Source organism: Mobula birostris, chromosome 6 (assembly GCF_030028105.1).
Source record: "Mobula birostris isolate sMobBir1 chromosome 6, sMobBir1.hap1, whole genome shotgun sequence".
In the NCBI taxonomy this organism is placed as follows: Eukaryota; Metazoa; Chordata; class Chondrichthyes; order Myliobatiformes; family Myliobatidae; genus Mobula; species Mobula birostris.
In genome coordinates this window covers 6,089,856-6,114,512 of record NC_092375.1, presented here as the reverse complement: position 1 = coordinate 6,114,512, position 24,657 = coordinate 6,089,856, and the positions used below count along the sequence as shown (strand labels likewise).

The 24,657-nt window shown below is 44.8% G+C and overlaps 1 protein-coding gene across 5 annotated transcripts in view; it reads right to left on the bottom strand.

Moving 5' to 3' along the window:
• The window catches only part of robo2 (roundabout, axon guidance receptor, homolog 2 (Drosophila)), a 620,252-nt gene extending 597,638 nt beyond the window's left edge, over nt 1-22,614 (bottom strand). For 3 of the 5 annotated variants that reach the window (XM_072259833.1, XM_072259836.1, XM_072259834.1), the window contains exon 1: nt 21,712-22,614. In XM_072259833.1, the coding sequence (XP_072115934.1) occupies nt 21,712-21,859 (148 nt within the window). In that variant the 5' untranslated portion in view covers nt 21,860-22,614. The remainder of the gene's footprint in view (nt 1-21,711) is intronic. The other 2 variants (XM_072259835.1, XM_072259839.1) reach the window with 1 other exon arrangement.
• Between the last annotated feature and the right edge of the window lie 2,043 nt (nt 22,615-24,657).

Genomic DNA, 24,657 nt, shown 5'->3' with positions numbered 1-24,657 from the left:
TTGTGTTTCTCTGAGTTTTCTGTTATCCAGTATGTGCCTTGTGCTGTGTGTGACTGTTAGTACTGTGTTTCGCACCTTGGCCTTGGAGTAATGCTGTTTCATTTGGAGGTATTCATGTATGGCTGAATGATAATTAAACCTGAATCTGGAATTGATCTGTGTCTCTGTCATTGTCTTCCGATTGCCCCATCAACTTTCTCCCTCCCTCTTTCTGTTTCTCCCTCTCCCTTTGCTTCTACTGGTCTCACAATCCCGTCAAAGCATGTAGAAAACCAGTCAGCCCATTGTCTCCATGCTAACTGCCATGAGCCCATTTACCACAGCCTCTATCTCCTTCTTGGCAGAGGTATGGTGAAAGCTTGTATCAATTTCCCAGGGAAGAAAAGTCAAGTACTCAAGGATGTATTAAGATGAAAGAGGAAAAGTTTAAAGGAGATGTATGTGTGTAGGGCATTTTTTTTTACACAAGGAGTGGTGGGTCGCTGGAATGCATTACTAGATTTGGTGGTGAAGATAGATACAACAGTATGTTGAAGTTGAGAGATTTGTGAGGCCTAATTTGGAGTATCATGAGTAGTTTTGGTCACTTACCTACAGTAAAGATATAAATAAGGTTGAAGTAGTGCAGAGAAAATTTACAAGGACATTGCTGAGTCTGGAGGACCTGAGGCATAGGGAAAGACTGAAGAGATTAGAACTTCATTCCTTGGAACACAGAAGACTGAGAGGAGATTTACAAAATTATGAGGGGTACAGATAGGGTAAATGCAAGCAGGCTTTTTCCTCTGAGGTTGGGTGGGACTACAACCAAAGATACTGGGTTAAGGGTGAAAGGTGAAACATTAAATGGGAACATGAGGGGAAACCTCTTCACTCAGAGGGTGGTGAGAGTGTGGACGGGCTACCAGTGGTGCATGTGAGCTCAATTTCAATGTTTAAGAGAAGTTTGAATAGGTATATAGATGGTAAGGTTGCTGAGGGTGTGGTCCCTGTACAGGTCAATGGGATTAGGCAGTTTAAATGGTTCATCATGGACTAGATGAGCCAAAGGGCTTGCTTCTGTCCTGTACTCTCCTATGATTCTAGTTGTGTTTAAGCAGTTGTTTGAAAGCCACATGAATATGCTGGAAGTAGAGAGATACAGATTACACAGGTCTTTGAATCCCCCTGATTCCACTGTTGAAGTTGAGGCCAAATGTCTGCAAGCCCTTGAGTCCACTGGAGGCAGGAGGCCTGTACTGGGGTTAGAGGACTGTGTATGTATGTGGGAAGGTGGGTAGGAGAGAGGTATGGCGTTTGTTTCAACGGTGTCATTTCGTTGCTTGGTGTGTTGTGTTTTGTTGTGTTCTGCGTTGTTCAGCCGAGCATGGTCTGACTGGCATGTTGGCACCAGCGTGTGTGGCAATTCTTGCAGGTTGCCCCCCCAGCACATCCTTGGGTGTGTTGGTTGTTAACACGAAGAACTCATTTCACTGTATGTTTCGATGTACATGTGATCAATAAATCTGAATGTGAATCATGCACAGGCAGAAGGACCGATTTAAACACAAAATACTCTGCAGATGCTGGGGTCAAAGCAACATTCACAACACGCCAGAGGAACTCAGCAGGTCGGGCAGCAACCGTGGAAAAGATCAGTTGACGTTTCGGGCCGGAACCCTTCGTCAGGACTGGTTTAATTTGTCATCATGTTTGGCACAGGCATTGTGGGCCGAACTCCTTATTTGTACTCTTCTATGTTCTAATCCAGAGATCCGAGTTCAAATCTCGTCATAGGACTTGCGGAATTAAAATTCAGTCTTACTACTGTATTTAAAATTTGAAACTCACTGTTGGTCAAACTCATCATCTTCATTACTGTCCGTCATGTGAAGAGGTCTGACCATGCCAAGCTCACCAATGGCCTACATGTGACTTCCAAACTCATCACAGTGGTTCATTGTCAAATGGTCCAGCAAGCAGTTTAACGACAGTTTGGGATGGGGCAGTAAGTGCTGGCTTTTCTCAAATACTGATGCAGGAATAGGAGGACCTCTTAAAGCCACCTTAAAACGTAAAAGGTAAATCAGTAGAGCGTACCCTTTGGCCACAATGTTATGCTGACCCTTTAACCCAATCGAAGATCAATCTCACAAATCTTAGGGTTGTATATGGTAACATACATGTACTTTGATAATAAGTTTACTTTGAACTTTGAACTATCCCTTTCCTCTCACCTAGTCCTTTATTTTTCTGTCATCCATGTGCCTATTCAAGAGTCTTTTAGACACGCGCATGATAGTGGAACATACTACCAGAGGCGGTGGTACACAGTGTATCTGCTCAACCACCACCCTGGCAGCTTGTTCCACACACCACCACCCTTTATGTAAAAAACCTAACTGACATCCCCCCTGTACTTTCTTCCAAACACCATAAAATTATGTCCTTTCATATTAGCTATTTCTGCCCTGGGGAAAGGTCTCTGGTTGTCCTCTCTATCTCTACCTCCTATCATCTTGTACACCTGAATCCTCTTTGCTTCAAAGATTAGAAGGGGCTAGAATCAAATCAACACAGACAAAATGCTGGAGGAACTCAGCAGGTCAGGCAGCAGCTATGGAAATGAGTAAATAGTCGACGTTTCAGGCAGAGACCCTTCTTCAGGTCTGGAAAAGGAAGAGGAAGATGGCAGAATAAAATAAAATTGATGGGAAGGGAAAGAGGACAAGCTAGACGGTGATAGTTGAAGCCAGGTTGGCAGGGGAGGGGGGATCAATTCAGAAGCTGGGAGGTGATAGGTGACAGAAGAGGGAATCTGATAGGAGAGGAGAGGAAGTAGGAGGTGCTCCAGGGGGAGGTGATAGGCAGGTGAAGGGAAGAGGTAAGAGGCCAGAGTGAGGAATTGAAGAGGTGAACAGGGGGAATCAAATTGTTTGTTTCTGTGGCACAATGGAGCCTTTTCCCTTCTCCCAACCCTTCACGTCTGGCCAACTTTGCCTCCTGTTGAGGAACAACACAGTGAATGACCATGGGACATTCGACAGTAGAATATATTAAGGAGAGGCCACTGTTCCAAACCCCTAATGACAGGGCCTGAGTCTTTCTCTGATCTTGGCAGTGACTTATTTTATAAATCAGCCACCTCAACACTGGTTTCTTTCCAGAAGGAGTGATGTTTCTTTCCACTGAACTTCACCCTCTTAGAAACAGACAGCATTCATCACTGCAGATTTAAAGTGGGTTATTCAATCAGCTCAATGTTTCTGGTAATTTGGTTCCATGAATAACGGTACTGTCCCTGTTTTGTCTGAGTGGTATCTCACCTGTTTGACCTTCTGACTGAAAACTTTACAAGTGACAGATTGATAAAATGCCTGGAAAGGTATCAAGAGACACAAAAAAATGGATTCAGCAGCCGGAGAGAGGAAGAATTGGTGTTGAATTGAAGAGGATGGGATGGGGGAATGTGTGGTGTTGGACGTCAGAGAAGGGAGTGAAGCAAGCACTAGAATGGTGTATTTCGCTAAGTAGGCATGATTCATTGCCAACTCCTGAGTTTTGCCATGAACTTCTCCATCTCTGTTACATAGGTGTTTGCATACTGAGCGTGGGGAGCCTTGTTCACTTCGCAACAAGGCATTATCCATGAGAGAACAGAGAGAGCTTGTATCGATTAGGCGACCTCTTCCTGAATTCTTAAAGGCTCTCAGTGAATCCCTGGGGACAGCCTGAAGCTTTCAAATGTTTCCAAAATACCACAACAATTAGATTTGGCCATTGCTTGTTACAACGGTGCTTGGAGAATTTTGATTAAACCAAATTTAGAAATGGAATGTAATAACAAGAAAGGCTTACATTTCTGTAGCATTTTCCCCATCCCTGGAAAATCACAAAGAGCTAGTGCAGTACTCTTCAAACTGTAGTTTAAAACAGGTACTGTACAGTGAAATACATAAACACAGGAGATTCTACTGATGCTGGAAATCCAGAGTAACACACACAGAAGCTGGAGGAACTCAGCAGGTCAGGCAGCATCTATTGAGGGGAATAAATAGTTGGCATTCCTGGCTTCATCAGGATTGGAAAGGAGAGGACAGAAGCCAGAAGCTGTTGGGTGGAGAGGGGGCAGTACAAGCTGGCAGGTGATACGTGAGACCAGATGAAGGTGAAGATGGGTGGGTAAAGTCAGAAACTGGGAGGGGATAGATGGAAAAGGTAAAGAGGCATTCCTGTATGAATATATCTCGATGTGCTGGGAGACCAGCAGGTTTCAGGCAAACCAAAGGTGCCTTTCACCAGTCTGATATGTGTGTGTGTGTGTGTGTGTGTGTGTGTGTGTGTGTCTGTCCCTAGGAACAGCTTGTGAAGGCATTACAGATTGGGGAGTTAGAGATCCGAGGTATATGAAGAGCGTGCCGGTCTATGAGAGAGCAAAGTGTTGACAGTAAGTGATCTCATCAAATAGGCCCTGAGGGCCATCATCATCCGGCCTGCTGTGTCCGGGTCCCGTTAGCCGGAGTCCAGCCACCTCTCCTCTTGCCATTTCAGGAGGTACAAATGAGGATGTCAGTAACGTATCTGAACCCAGCTAAGGTTGGTTAATTTTTATTTATTTATTTAGAGATACAGCGTGGACCAGGCCCAACGATCTACCCCCCCCTACCCCCAGCAACTCACTTATTTAACCCTAACCTAACCACAGGACAATTTGCAATGGCCAATTAATCTACTAACTGGTACGTCTCTGGAATGTGGGAGGAAAATAAAGCACCCAGAGGGAACCCTTGCGGTCACAGAGTGCAACGTACAAACTCTTTACAGGTGATGCTGGAATTGATCCCTGAACTGTAAGAGCATCACACTAATCGGTAAGGCCCAAATGAAAGACCATTTCTTGATCAATGGATTTAACTTTTATACCCATCATGTTGACTCCTATCTCACTAAATATTATGGTTATTCACTTTACTGGGAGCTTAGTTACCTAATTTAAAAGCTCCCCTCTTGGTCTCTCCTCTCTCTGCAACAGCAAGGGGATGGCCCAAATCCCTCCAGTCAGTGACACATCTTTACTGAACAATATTCTATCTCCTGAACAAGATCATCTCTGCTGTACAATCCTACCTGTACTGTTTCTACCGGACAACCCCACCTCTGCTGAATAATCCATTTGAAAGCTGATAAGTGTTTAAAATATCCAAGACTGAGGACAATACTTTGTTCAGATAAAAAGGATACAGGGAGAAGGTAAGGAAATGGAATTGAGAAGGGTGATAAATCAGCCATGATCAAATGATGGTGTGAACTCCAGGGACCAAATGGCCTAATCCTGTTCCTACATCATAATGTCTTATGGAGAACCCACACAATCACAGGGGCAATGTGCAGACTCCATGTGGACAGCAGGCAAGGTCTCAGAACCGAACTAAAGTCCCTGGTGCGGTGAGACAGTGGTTCTGTTGGCTGTTCCACATTTCCAAAGTCACAGTAGATTTATCACCAAATTACGCCTGCACTCTGTGGCCACCTTATTAGGTACACCTATACATCTGCTCGTTAGTGCAACTAACTAATTAGCCAATCACGTGGCAGCAACTGAATGCATAAAAGCATGCAGACATGGTCAAGAGGTTCAGTTGTTATTCAGACCAAACATCAGAATGGGGAAGAAAAGAGATCTAAGTGATTTTGACCGTGGAATGATTATTGATGCCAGATGGAATGCTCTGAGTATCTCAGAAACGGCTGATCTCCTAGGACTTTCACACACAACAGTCTCTGGTGTTTGCAGGAAATCATATGAAAAACAAAAAACATCCAGTGAGTGGCAGTTCTGTGGCTGGAAACAAGTTGTTAATGAGAGAGGTCAGAGGAGAATGTCCAGACTGGTTCAAGCTGACAGGAAGGTGATAGTAACTCAAATAACCACACGTTACAACAGTGGTGTGCAGAAGAGCATCTGTGAATGTGGATGGGCTACAGCAACAGAAGACCATGAACATACAGAAATATACAAACTGGCTGGCCACTTTATTAGGTACAGAAGCTACCTAATAGTGAGAACACTGAACGTATATCACCCACATACTGCCTTGGGATTTACTTTCTTGCAAGAATTTACAGAAAAATAAGGAAATACAATAGAATTTATGAAAATCTATACATAACCAAAAATTGGCATACAACCAATGTGCAAATAGATAAATAACCCTGAGAGCTTGGGTTATAGAGTCCTTGAAAGTGAGTCTGTAGGCTGTGGAACCAGTTCAGAGTAGAGATGAGTCAGGTTATCCAAGCTGGTTCATTAGCCTTATGGTTGAGTTAAACAAATAATTAATACTGACTTGTACGGTCTTTGAAAGTGAGCCCGTAGGTTGGGGAATCAGTTCAGTGTTGAGGTGAATGAAGTTATCCATGATGGCTGTGGGGTAATAGCTGTTCCTAAACCTCGTGGTGCGAGGCCCAAGGCTTCTGCCTGATGATGATGCCACAAGTAAGTAGGAAACTTTACTTCTAAATAAATATGGAATGAAGAAAGGCAGGGTTCAATTAGGGCATCTATCTCATTCATTCATGGGCTTTAGCAGAGGAAATTATTCTGCATGTGAATCCAGCACCACCAACATCCAGAGGAGAATGCCCAGAAAAGGTTCATGAGAAAGATTCCGGGAATGACGGGGTTAATGTATGAGGAGAGTTCGTTGGCTCTGGGCCAGTACTCGCTGGAGTTTAGAAGAATGAGGGGGGATCTCATTGAAACCTGTCAAATATTAAAAGGCCTGGATAGAGTGGATGTGGAGAGGATGCTTCCTATAGTGGGGGAGTCTAGGACCAGACTACACAGACTCAGAATACAGGGAATAGACATGAGGAGGTTCCTTAGCCAGAGTGAGGGAAATCTCTGGAATTCATTGACACAGATGCTGTGCAATCCAAGTCATTGCGGATATTTAAAGCACAGGTTGATAGGTTCTCGATCAGTCAGAGCTTCAAAGGTAGTGGGAGGAGGCAGGAAGATGGGGTTGAGAGGGATAATAAATCAGCCATGATGGAATGGTGAAACAGTTCATTTCTGACATCATCTGTAAGGAGTCTGTATGCCCTCCCTGCGGAATGCGTGGGTTTTCTGCAGGTTCTCCAGTACTGACCCCCCCCCCCCCGCCCCCACAGTCCAAAGACATACTGATTGACAGGTCATTGTAAAATTGTCCCATGACTCAGCTAACGTTACGTCTGTGGGTTGCTGAGTGGTGTGGCTTGAAGGGCTGGAAGGGCCAATTCCACATTGTAACTCGGTAAATAACTACATGCCATCTTCTCACAGCCACCATCGGGCAGGAGGTACAGAGCCCTGAAGACCCCACCACCAAGCTCATGAACAGCTACTTCCCTTCAACCACTCCATTCTTGCAAACGACACTATGATCTCTTTGATCACTATGCAGTAAAATGGACTTTTCTTTGTTCTAATTGTGTTCTTTCTTGGGAAAAAAAGTGTAGAATTTATTTTTAATTTATGTTTTTTTGTGAATGGTGTGTCCAGTTTCTCTGTGCCTGTGATGCTGTGGAAAGTAAATTTATCATACATGGACACATACAGATGACAACAAACTTGACTTTAATTGTGCAGTGAGATAGGTTTGATGGGCTGAATGGCTGTTTGCATATCTGTCCAATCGGGTGAGCAAGAACCATTACTAAGAGTGGTTGTGTCAAATAAAGAGTGGGTTTGCATTGTATAGTGTACCTGCTGACTCACAGATTAATTACAATAATTGTCACAATCAGGGCCAGATCCATTCTTTAACTGTGGCATTGTTAAAACCATCGCTGAATGAAAGGTCCAAATACTTCTGTACCACATTGCGTCTCAGCTCTGATATAACCAGCGATTGATTCCAACCTAACGGTCGAATAATACAGATAATTTTCTCCTAGTTATAATGCCAGATTTGCATAATCAATTCTTGGTTGCAAAAGGAACCACAGACATTTCAGGAATCATTAAGGACCCCCACCACTTGGGACATGGCCTCTTCTCATTGCCACCATCAGGGACGAAGTACAGGAGCTTGAAGACATACACTCGATGTTTCAGAAACAGCTTCTTGCCCTCCGCTATCAGGTTTCTGAATAGACCATGAACACTACCTCACAAGTTTTGCTCTCTAATGAAACTACTTTTTAAATTGAACTTTTTAATACATATTAGCTATTGTTTTTATGAATTGCAATGTATTGCTATGACAAACCAACAAATTTCATGACATATGTAAATTATATTAAACCTGATTCTGATTTGGGAATACAGAGGATTCTGGTTAATTAGGCCATCGGTTAATCTGGCAGCTGCTTATTTGAGACAACTCTTAAAGAACAAAATCTAATTGATAAAATAGCTGGGATTCCCTTTGTTTATAGTCATAGTCATAGTCGTACTTTATTGATCCTGGGGGAAATCGGTTTTCGTTACAGTTGCACCATAAATAATAAATAGTAATAAAACCATAAATAGTTAAATAGTAATATGTAATAGTAATAGTAATAGTAATAGTAATATTTATTTGGGGTGCTATGCTGCTTAATTGAGACAAAAGACTGTTGCCAAACAGTTTCTAACTATAGTCAGTCACGTGCGCTTGTGCGGCCATTAGACATTACACCATACTTAGAGTGAACAGTTTTTAAATAGTGTCAGTTGTGTTTGTTTATGTTCAAAAAGCAGTGACTTTTGTCACTGATAGTTAACAAGAAATTACCTGTAAGACAAATCTCCCTTTATTCTCCTACACTCCAAGGAATAAAGTCCTAACCTATTCAACCTTTCCCTATAATTCAGGTCCTCAAGTCCTGGCAACGTCCTTGTAAATTTTCTCTGCACTCTTTCAATCTTATCGATATCTTTCCTGTAGGTAGGTGACCAAAACTGCACGCAGTACTCCAAATAAAGCCTCACCGATGCCTTATACAACTTCAACATAACATCCCAAATCCTGTGCTCAATACTTTGATTTACGAAGGCCAGTGTGCCAAAAGCTTTCTTAATGACCCTTGTTGTGGTCTCAGAGTGGTTGCCACACCCAGCCATGATGCATTCAGATAGGATGCTTTCCACAGTGAAAGAAAGCTAGAAAGATAGAAAGACAGGAGGGGGAAAAGGTGGAGAGAAGAATACAAAGGAGAGGATCAAAAACTTCACTGCGGTCAATATTGGATTCAATTGCCTTTTTGGCTTTTACAGGGATCATAATCAGAATCAGGTTTAATATCACTAGCATATGTTGTGAAATTAGTTATTTTTGCAGCACCAGTACCTGATATATATATAAAAAATTAAGTAAGTAGTGCAGAAAGAGATTTAAGAAGAAGAAAACAGTATTTGAGCTTCAGAGAGTGGAGAGTGGTGAGCGCTATTTATTGGTAGGGGAAAACTAAGCTGAGCAACTACGCCTGTGGCTGAGTGTTAGGAATGAGCAGCGCTCACACTTACAGCTGTTCTCCGCATTATCATTAAGCTATTGATGTGAAGGGTCTCTATCTGATGCCCAGCTCCACTCTGCATGCAGTACTGTAACCTCTTGTGCAAACAACTGCTGTTTTGGATAGAGGGTTTGAAAGCTCTGTGCACACCTCAGGAAAATAACAGTGCTTCAGACAATCCAATCACACCCTGTTGGATTTCATTCCACACAGATCAATTGGGTCTGCCTTTCTATTGCTGGACCAGCTCACTACAGTGAGTCCTGGGACTCAAGACCCAGTGAAAATACTGGGTAAGCGACCAGGAAAGGAACCCGAAGGTGGTGGTGTTCCCCTGCATCTGTCCTTCTTAAGTGGCAGAGTAGTGCTGTGGTTCACACAACTCTTCAGAGTGCCAGTGATTCGATGTGTGCCTCTGTCCGTAAGGAGTTTGTACATTCTCACTATGACCGTATGGAGTTTCCTCCTGGTGCTCCAATTTCCTTCCACATTCCAAATGGGAGCAGGAGCTGCTTATTCAGCCGATCTAATCTGATATCCCGTTCAATAAGATCATGGATGATTGAGTTTGACCTCAGTTCCAAATGTCAGTCACTCTATGTCTATACACATCCATTAGTCGAGGGATGTGTATGAGTCTCAAATCCTTTCAAACATTAGCCTGGTGATCACCCCTTGAGTGGTTTATCTAGTTTGAATGGAGGAATTGGGTTGTTATATTGAAGATATACAAGATGTGGGTGAGCTCTACTTTGGAGTATTTGTGCAGTTCCAATCACCTACCTATAGGAAAGATAGCAATAAGATTGAAAGAGTACAGGGCAGATTTACAAGGATGTTGCTGGGGCTTGAGGACCTGAGTTATAGGGAAAAGTTGAATAGGTTAGGACTGTATTCCCTGAAGCGTAGGAAAATGAGGGGAGATTTGACAGATGTATACCAAATTATGAGGGGTATAGATAAGGTAAATGCAAGCAGGCTTTTTCCACTGAGGTTGCACGAGACTACAACTACAGGTCATGGATTAAGGGTGAAAGGTGAAATGTTTAAGAGGAACATGAGGAGGGAATTTCTTCAGTCAGAGGGCAACCTAAGCATGAAAAATGTTGCCAGTGGAAAAGGCAGCAGAAGAGTCCTGATGAAAAGTCTCAACCCAAAATGCTGGCTCATTCTTCCTCTCCATAGATGCTGCCTGATCTGCTGAGTCCAATCAGCATTTTGTGTGGTGTTGCTCTTGATTTCCAACATGTGCAGAATCTCATGTCTGTGGGGACGCCCATTCGACAACAATATTTAAGAGAAATTTGGATAGGTACATCATAGGAGGATTATGGAGGCCTGTGGTTCAGGTGCAGGTTGACAGAACTAGGCAGAAAAATACTTTGGCATGTACTGAATGGGCCAAAGGGCTTGTTTCTGTGCTGAAATGCTCTTTGACTCTCTCTAACATTACAGCAATCCTTCAGTCCAGCAACAGCCTCAGCTACCATGCCACTCACCAATCCTCAACCGGCAGAGAGCAACTGAAGTGATGGTCACAACACGCTGGAGGAACTCAGCAAGTCAGGCAGCATCCGTGGAAAAGATCGGTTGACGTTTCGGGCCAGAACCCTTCATCAGGAAGGGCCCGAAACGTCGACCGATCTTTTCCATAGATTCTGCCCGACCTGCTGAGTTCCTCCAGCGTGTTGTGAGTGTTGCTTTGACCTCAGCATCTGCAGATTATTTTGTGTGTAACTGAAGTGATGGGCTGGGAAGGGATCAGGATGCACAGCTGTTTCACACTGAAAGGACCCTGGTCCAGATGTTGAGGTAATAGGTGCCTAGCCTGACGAAACAAAGGCTCGTTCAACCTACTGTAGAAAGGGGTCAATGTGATTGCTGGTTGGGTTGGTGATAAAAGGACACTGGCGCTGGGAGTAAGCAAAGGTGAGAGAGCAGACAGGAAATGTTTTGCTTTCCCCACATATCCTGCATTATAACTTTGAACAAATGTGACACAGGAGCAATCAGGCAAGAGCGATCTGTAAAAGACGGAATAAATTATGTTGCTTCTTTTGGCTGACTAGTTAATTGCATCTGCTTCATACATCTACAAACAATCCAGCATATTAATTACATTCTGTATGAGAGAACCCACTCAGATCTCGGCTGACAGTTTCCTTGAGTTGGTTAATTATGTTCACTCCGGGTAGCCTCCATTACATCCAAACTTCCTTTACATCACAAGACCACAGGACCAGAACTAGGCCATTCAGCCCATCAAGTCTCTTCCACCATTCCATCATGGCTGATTTATTATTCCTCTCAGCCTCATCCTTCTCCCTTCTGCTAATAACGTTTTACACCCTTAATAATTATGAACCTATCAATCTCTGCTTTAGATATATCCAATGACTTGCCCTCCTGAGCTGTCTGCGGCAATAAATTCCACAGATTCACCACTCTCTGACTGTGAAAGTCCTCCTCATCTCGGTTCTGAATGGATGTCTCTCTACTCTGAGGCTGTGCCCTCTGGTCCAAGACTCCCCACTATAGGAAACATCCTCTCCACATCCACTCTATCTGTGTCCTCTGGTCCTAGACTCCCCCACTATAGTAAACATCCTCTCCACATCCACTCTATCTGTGTCCTCTGGTCCTAGACTCCCCACTATAGGAAACATCCTCTCCACATCCACTCTATCTGTGTCCTCTGGTCCTAGACTCCCCACTATAGGAAACATCCACTCCACATCCACTCTATGGAAGACTTTCAACATTCAATAAGTTACAATGAGATTCTCCCTCATTCTTTTGAACTTCAATGAGTAAAGGCCCTGTGCCATCAAATGCTCTTTACACAAGGAATTCCGCAGATGCTGAAAATTCAAGCAACACACATCAAAGTTGCTGGTGAACGCAGCAGGCCAGGCAGCATCGCTAGGAAGAAGTACAGTCCACGTTTCGGGCCGAGGACCTTCATCAGGACTAACTGAAGGAAGAGCTAGTCAGAGATTTGAAAGTGGGAGGGGGAGGGGGAGATCCAAAATGATAGGAGAAGACAGGAGTGGGAGGGATGGAGCCAAGAGCTGGACAGGTGATTGGCAAAGGGGATATGAGAGGATCATGGGACAGGAGGCCCAGGGAGAAGGAAAAGGGGGAGGGGGGGAAAAACCCAGAGGATGGGGAGAAAGGCGCTTTATACATTAACCCTTTTATTCCCCAAATCATTTTTGTCAGTGATCACATCTTTAGAAGGTACAGTAAGTAGCTCAGTATCTGCAGTCTGCAGACAAGGTAGGAAAAAGACCAAAATATTAAAGGAGTAAGGTGAACGATCCCATAATAATATCCGGTCATGTCTTTTCGGTTCTTTACTCTGATCTCAAACCTCTGCTCCCCTGTGGCTGTACCCACTCATGGGGAAGACTTCCTGAGGAAACCCAGAGGGTAAAGTCCAGAGCTGGGGTCCCTAAGCTGGACCTACATTGAGTTCAATACTGACTGGCAACTCCTGGGACACTGCTGGTGCCAAACTGTATTGGTCTCTACTGTTCCTTTAGATTCATCAGCTGCATGAAGCAGGGGAGCCTGCTGCATGGGCAATTTGCTCTCCATATCACACTGCCCTGGCTCGCAGGTGACAGCTAGGACACAACGTCCATGGCCACACTGTGTCTTTTCTCACTGTTTCCCATTGGAAGGAAGGCTTGGTGTTCTCCGTCTATTTCCAAAGCACAACTACAAAGGCCAACATTTTGCCACATTATTCACCAGCAAAATCTCTTGAAGCCTTTTCCAATCAGCATGGTGCTTTCAGAAGCCAGGCAGCCACAGTACACTGCAAGCTGCCACCAGGTGTACAAGATTATGTGGAGTACAAGTGGGGTGAATGTATGGACAGACCAGAACCACACGCCCTAGGTTTAGGATGAAAGGTGAATCACTTAAGGAGAACCTCCTTAATACCCGAGGGTGGCGCGAGTGTGAAATGAGCTGCCAGTGGAAGTGATAGAAACAGGCTGACCTGTAACATTTCCGAGAAGTTTGGTATATACATGAATGGAGGGTATGGAGGACACACCCTTAGGTTGTATTGGTTGTTAATGCAAACAACACATTTCACTATAAATTTTAATAAATCAGTAAGTTAATCTGAATAGGAAATAGTCCCCATCATTGTTAAATGAGGCCAGGCAGAAAGCCGGGTAGGGCAAAGATGGGCTCATGGGCCTGTTTCTGTGCGGTGGTACTGTATGACTCCATGGCATGGCAGGAGGAAGCCAAGCAGATAAGGGGCCAGTCAGGACACCGCACAAACCCACACATGGGCAATGATTATAACTAGAGTCACAGAGCCAGAGTCATTCAGTATGTAAACAGGCCCTTCAGCCCATCTCATCCATGCCATCGCTGTTGACCAGTGAGCTTGTCCCATCTTCCTGTGTTTGGCCCATAGCCCTCAAAGTGGTGAATCAATGGAATTCTTTGCCACAGGCAACTGTGGAGGCCAAACCTTTATCGCAGAGGTTGATAGATTCTTGACTGGTCAGGGCATGAAGAGATATGGAGAGAAGGCAGGACATTGGGGCTGAGAGGAAAATTGAATCAGCCATGATGAAATGGTGGAGCAGACTCGATAGGCCAAATGGCCTAATTCTGCTCCTATATCTTTTAGTCTTATGATCTAAGCTTCTCCTATCCATGTACTATTCATGATGGCTTTTAAAAATTGCTAAAGGTTCTGTCTCAAACATTACTTCTGACAGATTATTCCAAATACACACCACCCTTTGTGTGAAGTTCCTGCTCCTGATGTCCCTTTTAAATACTTGCTTTTGATCTTAAACCCATACTCCCTTGATTTTAGTAATTCCTTCTGGGGGAAAGGTTTCCGTTCAAGATTATTTAACATAGAACATAACACCACAGTACAAGCCCTTTAGCCCAGAATGTTGTGCCGACCTTTTAACCTACTCCAAGGTCAATCTAACCCTCCCCTCCTACAGAACCCTCCCCTCCTACAGAACCCTCCATTTTTCTATCATCCATGTGCCTATCTAAGAGCTCTTTAAATATCCCTAATGTATCCGCCTCTACCACCACTCCTGGCAGCGTGTTCCACACAGCCACCACTCACTGTGTAGAAAACCTACCTTGAGACCATAGATATAGGAGAAAAATTAGGCTATTTGGCTCATCAAGTCTGATCCATCATTTCATCACGGATGATCCATTTTCACTCTCAGCCCCAATCTCCTGCCTTCTTCCCATATCCCTTCATCCTCTGACTGATCAAGAATCTATCAATCTCTGCCTTAAATGTACCTAATGACTTGGCCTTCACAGCCGCCTGTGGCAATGTATTCCACTGATTACCTGCTCTCTGAGTATAGAAATTCTGCCTCATCTCTGTTCTAATTCGACGTCCCTCCATCCTGAGGCATAATTTTAAGGTGAATGGAGGAAAGTATAGGGGGATATCAGAACCCTTGATTCTTCCTAAACATTCGATAAAAAGGAAATAACGAGAAAGAAGGGAGGGAGCGCAGAGATGAAAATGAATTGAGTGATGACGAGCCACTGTATTGATTTGGAATCATTATCAAATGCCACAACAGCCACCTCTCACTCAGTATCAGCAAAACAAAGGAGCTGAATATTGACCACAGGCACAGGAAATCGGGAGTCCATGGGCCAGTCCTCATTAGGAGATCGGCAGTGGAGAGGATTAGTTTCTTTAAATTCCTTGGCGTTGCCATATTCGAGGATCCGTCCTGGGACCAGGACATAAGTGCCATATCAAAGAAAGCACAACAGCATCTCTACTTCCTTAGAAGTCTGCGTCGATTCAACATGTCATCTAGAACTTCGACAAACTTCTATAGATACAAATTGGGAGTATACTGACTGGTTGCAACATGGCCTAACTTTTGGTTGGTTAACTTTTTCTTGGTAGGGAAACACTAATGCCTAGGAAAGGAAAAGTTTGCAGAGAGTGGTGGATACAGGTCAGTCAATCACAAGCAAAGTCCTCCCCAGAATTGAGCACTGCCACAGAAAAGCAACACCCATTGCCAAGGACCACTACAATCCAAGCCATGCTCTCTCCTCGCCTCTACCATCAGGCAGGAGTTACAAAACCCTTAGGTCCCACACCTCCAGGTTCAGGAACAACTATTACGCTACAACCTTCAGAACCCTGAAACAGCATGGATAACTTCACTCACCTCAACACTGAACTGACTTCCCGGCCTACAGACTCACTTTCGAGGACTCTATAACTCATGTTCTCAGTCTCTTTTTCTATTTGGACTATTTGTCCTCTTTTTGCACATTGGTTGACAGACTTAGTTTATATGTAGTTTTCATAAATTCTGCTGTATTTCTTTGTTTTCCTGTAAATGCCTGCAAGAAAATGAATCTCAAGGCAGTACAGGGTGAGATATACATACCTTGATAACAAATTTACATTGAATACATAATTAAGGGTATAGCTTTCAGAAGGTAGAAGCCTGCAAAGACGCTGGTGCAATACACACAAAATACTGGAGGAACTCAGCAGGCCAGACAGCATCTCTGGGAAAGAGTAAACATTTAAATCCTGTAGCATGTCACCCCTCAGCCTTTGAGGGTCTAGAGTAAGCAATCGAAGTTTGACCAACCATTTGTCCAATTTACAACACGGGGAGTGGTGGGTGCATGGAGTGCACTGCCAGTGACGGCAGTGGAAGCGGATACAATAGGGTCAGGTTACAATAGGTTTACAAAGGAGATTCACCAGGATGCTGTCTGGTTTAGAGAGTATGGATTATGATCAGAGATTAAGGGAGCTAGGGCTTTACTCTTTGGAGAGAAGGAGGATGAGAGGAGACATGATAGAGGTGTACAAGATAATAAGAGGAATAGATAGAGTGGATAGCCAGCGCCTCTTCCCCAGGGCACCACTGCTCAATACAAGAGGACATGGCTTTAAGGTAAGGGGTGGGAAGTTCAAGGGGGATATTAGAGGAAGGTTTTTTACTCAGAGTGGTTGGTGTGTGGAATGCACTACCTGAGTCAGTGGTGGAGGCAGATATACTAGTGAAGTTTAAGAGACTACTAGACAGGTATATGGAGGAATTTAAGGTTGGGGCTTGTATGGGAGGCAGGGTTTGAGGGTCAGCACAACATTGTGGGCCGAAGGGCCTGTACTGTGCTGTATTCTATGTTCTATTTGATGTTTTGGGATAAGCCCCTTTATCAGGACTCCTACTGAGCCCAAAATGCTGACCATAGATTTTTCCATAGATGCTGCCTAGCCTGCTGAGATCCCCCCCCAGCATTTTGCATGTGTTGCTTTAGCTTTCCAGCATTTGCAGATTTTCTCATGTTAAAGATTCTGGTGTTATTTCTGTCACCAGAATCTTTACAGTATGGTCGTTGCTGCCCGCAGTCCTCACACTTCAGGTTCACTCCAAGGCCAGATGCTGAAATAATTATCTCACTCTTCTAAATCCTGAGCTAAAAAGTGTGGGTAGGAATTTCCGCCCATGTGTTAACAGGTGCACGGAGAGGAAATTAAACCTGCTAAAGATTTTTAAAATTTCTGTCGAAGAGGTGTTTCTCTTATCCCAGCTGGTCACAGTGCAGTCAGGAGGTGGTGGTTTTACAATGAATATCCGACTGAGCTAACATAGAACATAGAAATTTACAGCACATTACAGGCCTTTCGGCCCACAGTGCTGTGTAACCTACTCTAGAAACTGCCAAGAATTTCCCTACCACATAGCCCTCTATTTTTCTAAGCTCCATGTACCTATCTTAATAGACCCTATTGTATCCGCTCCCACCGCCGTCACTGGCAGTGCATTCCACGCACCCACCCCTCTCTGTGTGAATTGGACAAACGGTTGGACAATCTTTGGTTGCTTGCTCTAGAGCCTCAAAGGCTGAGGGGTGACGTGCTACAGGATTTAAAAATTATCAGGGGCATAGATAGGGTAGACATTCAGGATATTTATCCTAGGTTAGAAATGCGAAACATGCTCCATGCTCCTTTTCCTTCAAATTCCTTCTTCTCTAGCCCTTTACCTTTTCCACCTATCAGCTCCCAACTTCTTCCTTCATCTCCCCTCCCCCATCCACCTGGCTTCACCTATCACCATCTAGCTTATCCTCCTTCCCCTCCCTCCACTTTCTCATTCTGACTTCTTCCCTCTTCCTATCCAGCCTTGATGAAGTGTCTCAGCCCGAAACGCTGGCTGTTTATTCATTTCTATAGATGCTACCTGACTTGCTGGGTTTCCCCAGCATTTGTGTGTGTTGCACCAGAGGAAATGCATTTTAAGGTTAGAGGGTGAAGGTTAGAGAGTGAAGTTTAAAGGTGACATGAGGAGCAAGTTTTTTTTTCTTTTACTACACAGAGAGTGGTGGGTGCCTAGAATGTGTGACCGGGGGTGGTAAGAGAATCAGGCAGTTTGGTGGGGCCGAAGAGGCTTTTCGACAGACATATGAATATGAAGGGAATGGAGGGATATGGATGATACTCAGGAGGAGAACATTTAATATATATTGGCATCAAGATCTGAACAACTCTGTTATATTTATTGGTTTGTTTATTGTCCCCTATTGCATGTTGGTTGATAGTCTTTGTTAAATATAGCTTTTCATAAATTCTATTGTTTTTTTTAGTTTTTCTGTAAATACCTGCAGGAAAATGAATCTCAAGGTAATACATGGTGAAATACACTGAGTGGCCATTTTGTTAGATATACCTGCTCGTTAATGCAAGTATCTAATCAGGCAATCACGCGGCAGCAACTCAATGCATTAAAAGCATGCAGCCATGGTCAAGAGGTTTGGTTGTTGTTCAGACTAAACATCAGAATGGGAAGAAATGTGACTTGGACTGTGGAATGACTGCTGGTGCCAGACAGGGTGGTTTGAGTATCTCAGAAACTGTTGAACTCCTGTGGATTTTCACACATGACAGAATCTAGAGTTTACAGAGAATGGTGTGAAAAACAAAAAAAAAATCCCGTGAGCGGCAGTTCTGTGGGTGAAAATGCCTTGTTAATGAACAATCAGGGGAGAATGGCCAGACTGGTTCAAACTGACAGGAAGGTGACAACCACACATTACAACAGTGGTGTGCAGAGAAACATCTCTGAATGCACAGCACATCGAACCATGAAGTGGATGGGCTGCAGCAGCAGAAGACCATAGCGGGTGGCACTCCTGTACCTTATAAAGTGACCACTGAGCGCATGAGTACTTAGATTAAACAGGTGATTAAATTTTGAACTGAACAGTATTGTGGGCCAAGCGGCTGTCCAGTGCTGTTCTGTTTGATGTTCCCTTTCTTCCTGTCTTTGGTCAGTCAGTCAGCCTCTCTCTCCCTTCCCCTCTCCCCTGCCTTCCACGGCGCTTTCTTACCACTCTCCCATTGTCACCCCTCTTTTACCTTTGCCAATTCTGCAGCTACAGTTGCACTAATTCACCCCCACCCTCCCAGGGAAGCGAGACAGGACATGACGCTTGCAAAATTTCTACAGGTGTAGTTCTAAAGAGAGATTTGCATCACCATCTGGTATGGAGGCTCCAATGCACAGGATCGGGAAAAGCTGCCAAGGGTTGCAAACTCTGCCAGCACCATCGTGGGTGCTAGCCTCTCCGGCATCCAGGACATCTTCAAAAGGTGATGCCTCAAAAAGGCAGTATCCGTCATTTAGGACCCCCTCCACCCAGGACATGCCCTCTTCTCACTGCCACCATCAAGAAAGAAGTCCAGGAGACTGAAGACACACACTCAGCAATTTAGGAACAGCTTCTTCCCCTTCACCATCAGATTTCTGAATAGGCATTGAATCTATGAATGCAACCTCACTAATTTTTTTGCTTTCTTTTTGCACTGCTTATTTAATTGTAAATATTTGTTATTATAATTTATAGATGTTTTTATTGTGCATTGCAATGTACAGCTGCTGCAAAAACAGCATATTTCATGACATGTGCTGGTGATATTAAGCCTGATTCTGAATTAAATCTAACATAGTGTATTGTGAATGAGAAGATCTGGGAAATTCTGCCCTCTTACGATGTCACTGATGGATGCAGACTGATCATTTTGTCCCTTTTTTTTGGAAGGAGTACACAGAAAAGGGTTAAAACGAGTTATCCAATTATTTTGATTAAAAATATAAATAAGGTTGTTACTGTAAATCGGGTTGGTACTATTAAGGTGAAAGACAATTGCACTTGGAATGGGTTATTCTGACTGACTGAGACTGAGTTTATTTTGGTAATAACTCACAATAAATGGATTCTTATCGAAAGGCATTTTGCAATTCTTTGCATCTTCAATGTAGCAGCGGTTTAATGCAGTAAATTGTTAAATAGAAATAATTGGGTGAAGCTCTGGATGAAAGCACATGATTACTCACTGGGTTATTGGGCTGAGGGAGGAGAGAGAAGTGCACTGGTGGGTGGGGGAGTGGAGAGGAAGAGGGGAACTCAGAGATGGAGAGACAGAGGGAGGGAGAAGGGGGAGAGTGTGGGAAGAAGGGGAAAGGAGAGGTAGAAAGAACAGGCAGAGGGAGGAAGTGGGGAAGAATGTGGGGAGAAGGGGAATGAGAGGTGGAGAGACAAAGGAAGGGAGAGTGGGGCGGGGAAGAGTGTAGAGGGAAGGGGAACCAGAGGTGGCGAGACAAAGGGAGAGTGTAGGGAGACGGGGAAACAGAGATGGGACAGAGGTTTGGGGGGGTTGGATTGTGGATGGAAGGGGAAATGGGCAGAAGTGATGGGAGAGGCAGTGGGAGGCAGAGGGAGAGGAGAAGGGAGGGAGGAAGGGAGGGGAGGAGAGGAAAGTGGAGGGAGGGAGGGGCAGAGAGAAGGGGAACCAGTGATGGGGAAGGGGAGTAGGGTTTGGAGGGGGATGGAGAGAGGCAAGGGGGGGAGGTGAAAGGAGTAGGGGTGGGTTTGGAAACTGGATGAATTGGGAAGGTGGGTGGATGAAGGTGAGGGGTTCGGTAAAGGCTAGAGATCAAGATTATGGAAATTAAGGACCAGTTGACAGGGAATTAACAAGTATCCCTAACGAAAGCTGCCGGCTGGATTGTTCACTGGCCCGGAAACAGCATTGTGAATGTCCTACGAATGGCCCCGGGTGTGGGCGGGGTTGGCAGTGGTCTCGGGGTCTGTGGATGCGAGCAAATATCGGGACCATCTCAGCATCTCAGGGACATCTGCACGTCCCCTGCGCACAGACACACACGCACGTTGTACATACATAGTTACACTCATTGACACACATCCATAGACACGCATTCTTTCTCCCATCGTTATACACTTTGTACACGCACTCAGTGATAAAACAGGCGTTTCTCTCACACGCACGCACAACATACTAACGCAAATACACACACGTTTGTGCACATACAGATGCCCTCAGAGAAAGAAACACATTGATAGACACATTCTTTCTCTCATACTCAGACACCCGGGCTTATACACACTTACACACACTCCTAGCCACACACAGACGTTCCTTCACTTTCTCTCACTCAAACACACACACACACACACACACACACACACACACAATCTCAGCATACCCCCGACCCATCCTTTTCATCAAGCGCACCGTCCGGAGCACATTTTTGACTGGTACCCACTCACAAGGAGAGCCCGCGTACTGTGTAGTCCTTTGTGACAAGGGATTCTGCATTGGAATAGATACACTCAGCAAATACACCAGCCCGGATCTCAAGGGATTCCGGTTTATCAGTCCACATTTCAAGCTCTCCCCAATAACGATGGAGCCGTTTGGGGGTTTCGAATATTAAATATTACCCAGCCAATCCCAAAATACATTCTTTTCGACACTTGCCTGCTGCGGGAGGTGGGCAGAATTCTCTCCAACCTCAAAAAGTCTCCAATCTCCAAAAAGAACCTCTCCCCCCCCGCCCCACACACACAAGTGACTACCCTTGCCTACTTTCCCGTCCGAGTCTTTGCACTTATAATGAAAGCCCTGCTAACCCCCTCCCCGTCGCAAGGGGGTAAGGAGGGGAGTTTCAATCCGAAACCGAGTCTTTGAAGTTAAGCATTTTCTCTTAACCCGGAGAACTATCTGCAACACAGGGAAATACAGTCTCAGATAACGAGCTCTTCTGTTGATGAATTGTGTCCTTAATCCTTAAAACATGGGTCACGCCGTTGTGTATTCCACCCCACCAACTCCAGACCCAAAGCTCAGCCCGCATTCCCTGCCGATCCTTGACTTACCAAAAACTTGGGAGAACAATCCAGAGAGAACGAGGAACACCAACAATCCCATCCTGGCATCGCCGCTGGGCGGGGGCGCGCCAAGACTGCCAGGCAACTTCCAGCGGGTGAACGGGAGGTAGAGAGGGGGCTTGTGCTCCACAGACATCCACCCCGATGCACAGAAGGGTAATTGGTTGAGCGAGGGCCTTGAATGATGCGCAGGCAAACGGGAAGGGCCAAGTTGGGGAACAATTTCCCTCCCGGCGACAGCGGGCAGATCCGAGCCCTTTTGGTCAAAGCGGAGCTTGGACGGATGTACCTCGGCTGAAGAAATCCGTCAGACGGAGGAAGCAACTGAATCCGATCTCGAGATCTCAACTTTTCTCGCTAGAATGCGGAGGTCAGCGGAGAATCCTTGGATTTGATCCTGATGTTGTCCAAAATCCACAATCTTTAAAACCTCTCTTTCTCTCTCTCTCACACACACACATGCACACACACACACATGCACACACACACACTCTCTCTCTCTCTCTCTCACACGCACACACTCACACGCACACACTCACACACTCCCTCACAGCCTTGGATACTGTCGTGTCTTTCCACCGTCACCGTTCTGATGACCGACTTACATTGTAGTTCAACTGGTAATAAGCAATGGTATTTTATCTTCAGCCTTCCGTTTTAGAGTTTCGTTATAATCCGGCTGCATCCCTTCTCTGCAGGCAGGCGTAGTTCTACTTGGCACGGGGTAGGTCTTTTTACATCTTCAGCAGTTGTGTGAGTGTGTGTGTATGTGTATGTGTACCGTCTCTTCAGCCTCAGACACACATACACACACACTGGCGCGCTCTGAAGCGGCAAGCGAACAGCTAGAGAATACCACCAGCACAGAGGGGGAGAGAGAGAGAGAGAGGAAGGAAAAAATACACACAACTTAGGAAAAAGGGGTGGAGAGAGCCTGTGGAAAGGATGGTCTGGATTCAACCATTCAGGCGTGAAACAGAGAAGCGGAGGCACGGGATTTGGCTTGGGTGCCGCGCGAATGCTTTTAACGTTCATGTGAAGTTCGACAAGGGAAAGAGGAAACGTTTTTTTCATCAATTGTCTAAACCTCAAATTGGTAGATTCGGCTCTCCAATTCCTTCAGTTACCGAGACACCATCCAAGTTCGGGCTCGGTGCGCGCTGTTTTGGGTGTGCAGAAGCATTCCGGTACTTTTTTGGACAATATTTCTAGAATTAATCAGTCATTAAGATGCAAAAAAAATCAGGGTTGGGGATTTTTAAAATATAAATTAGCACTTCTCTCTACCACCTAGCGAGTTTTAAAAAATTACGGAAGCCCTCCGTTAAAATCCTGAATATTTATTGGTTCTATCTAACATTATTCAGATGGAATTCCTGGCTTCGGACCGAGTTGACAGTCACAATCTCTCCTTCTGTTCATCCTCCACTAGTTCGGGCTGTTTTTTTTAAAAATACCACCGTTCGCGATTGTAAACTATTATCACCAACTGGTCACCAACCCTAGGAATTTGAATCGAAGGAGTACATCAGATCGCAACACAAAGAGCCACTCCGAGAGTTAGCCACGGGTCTATCTCAGAATTTCGTAACAGGAGGCCTCTATCGCTCTCTCTCCACTTAACATGAACGGCTATCAGAACTATTCTCCGCAAATGAGTTGATGGTCTATCTGACCGACTATCCCTTCCTGCCTATAATGGGCAGAAATTTTACGGGGGGAAGGAAAAAGCTCATAGTGTGCACAAAATGTATTTGTGTACAAGAAACAGCAGTCTCTTGCGCCTCCTGTTGGTCACACGGTATATAGAGTCTCCCCAAGCCAAATTTTACTTATCCCCCCTGAAATTTTACTTATCCCCCCTGTTCAAACACGTCGGGAGAAACATACTTCTGTTCTAAAAAAACATGAAACTATTAACGCCACGAAGTCTCGCGTTAAAGTTTATGACACAGAAGCGAATTCACTTTCGGTTCTGCCGGAACAAGGACTCCGCAAAGCGGTAAGAACCCAGCCTGTCAACCAATGCACGTGGAAAGAGAGACCAGCCAATGTTTTGGGTCTGGGTGCTTTCGGCGTTTGCTTCAGATTCCAGCATCTCCTGATTCTTTGCTTTCAGTTCTAACAGTTCTTCCCGTTTTCCCTCATTCCCACCCTCCACCAGGCAGATATTTCCCCCTTTTTGTTCAGCTGAACACCGTGATTAAATCTGTATCTACTTTTCTCCCTCCCACCAACCAGCCACACCCCTCCTCCCGTTTCCAGTACATTCCAGAATTAACATTTGTTGTGTTAGAAACGCCTCCTTTCCGAGTCGCCCACCACTGAGCCCTGCTACAAGAAGGCAGCATCCATCATTGACGACCTCCACCATCTGGGCCATGCTCTTTTCTACCACCGTGCGGAAGGTGCAGGAGCCTTGGATCCCACGCCAGCAGGTTCAGGAACAATTTTAACCGTCCGGAACCTGAACTGGCCTCGATAACTTCATTCGCCTCAATCCACAGACTCACTTTCAAGGACTCTGCAACTCATGCTCTCAGTGTTATTTATTTACTTATTTTAATTTGCATAATCTACTGCAGATTGATTGTTTGTCAGTCTTTGTTTACGTTGAGATTTCCACAAATTCTATTGCATTTCTTTATTTTCCTGTAAATGCCTGCAAGAACATGAATCTCAAGGTGAGATATGTGTACTTTGATAACAAATTTACTTCGACTTTTGACGTTGACTTCTGTCTACTCTGTTTACACCAGGGGTTCCCAAACTTTATTATGCCATGGGCCAATATGTGGCTCCCAGGCTGGAAACCCCTGCTTTACATTCATAACTTTGTGGCTAAGCACAGCTCAAATACCATTTATACATTTGCCAATGACACCGCTGTTATTGTTAGAATCCCAGACGGTGGGGAGGAGGCGGGTGTGGGGG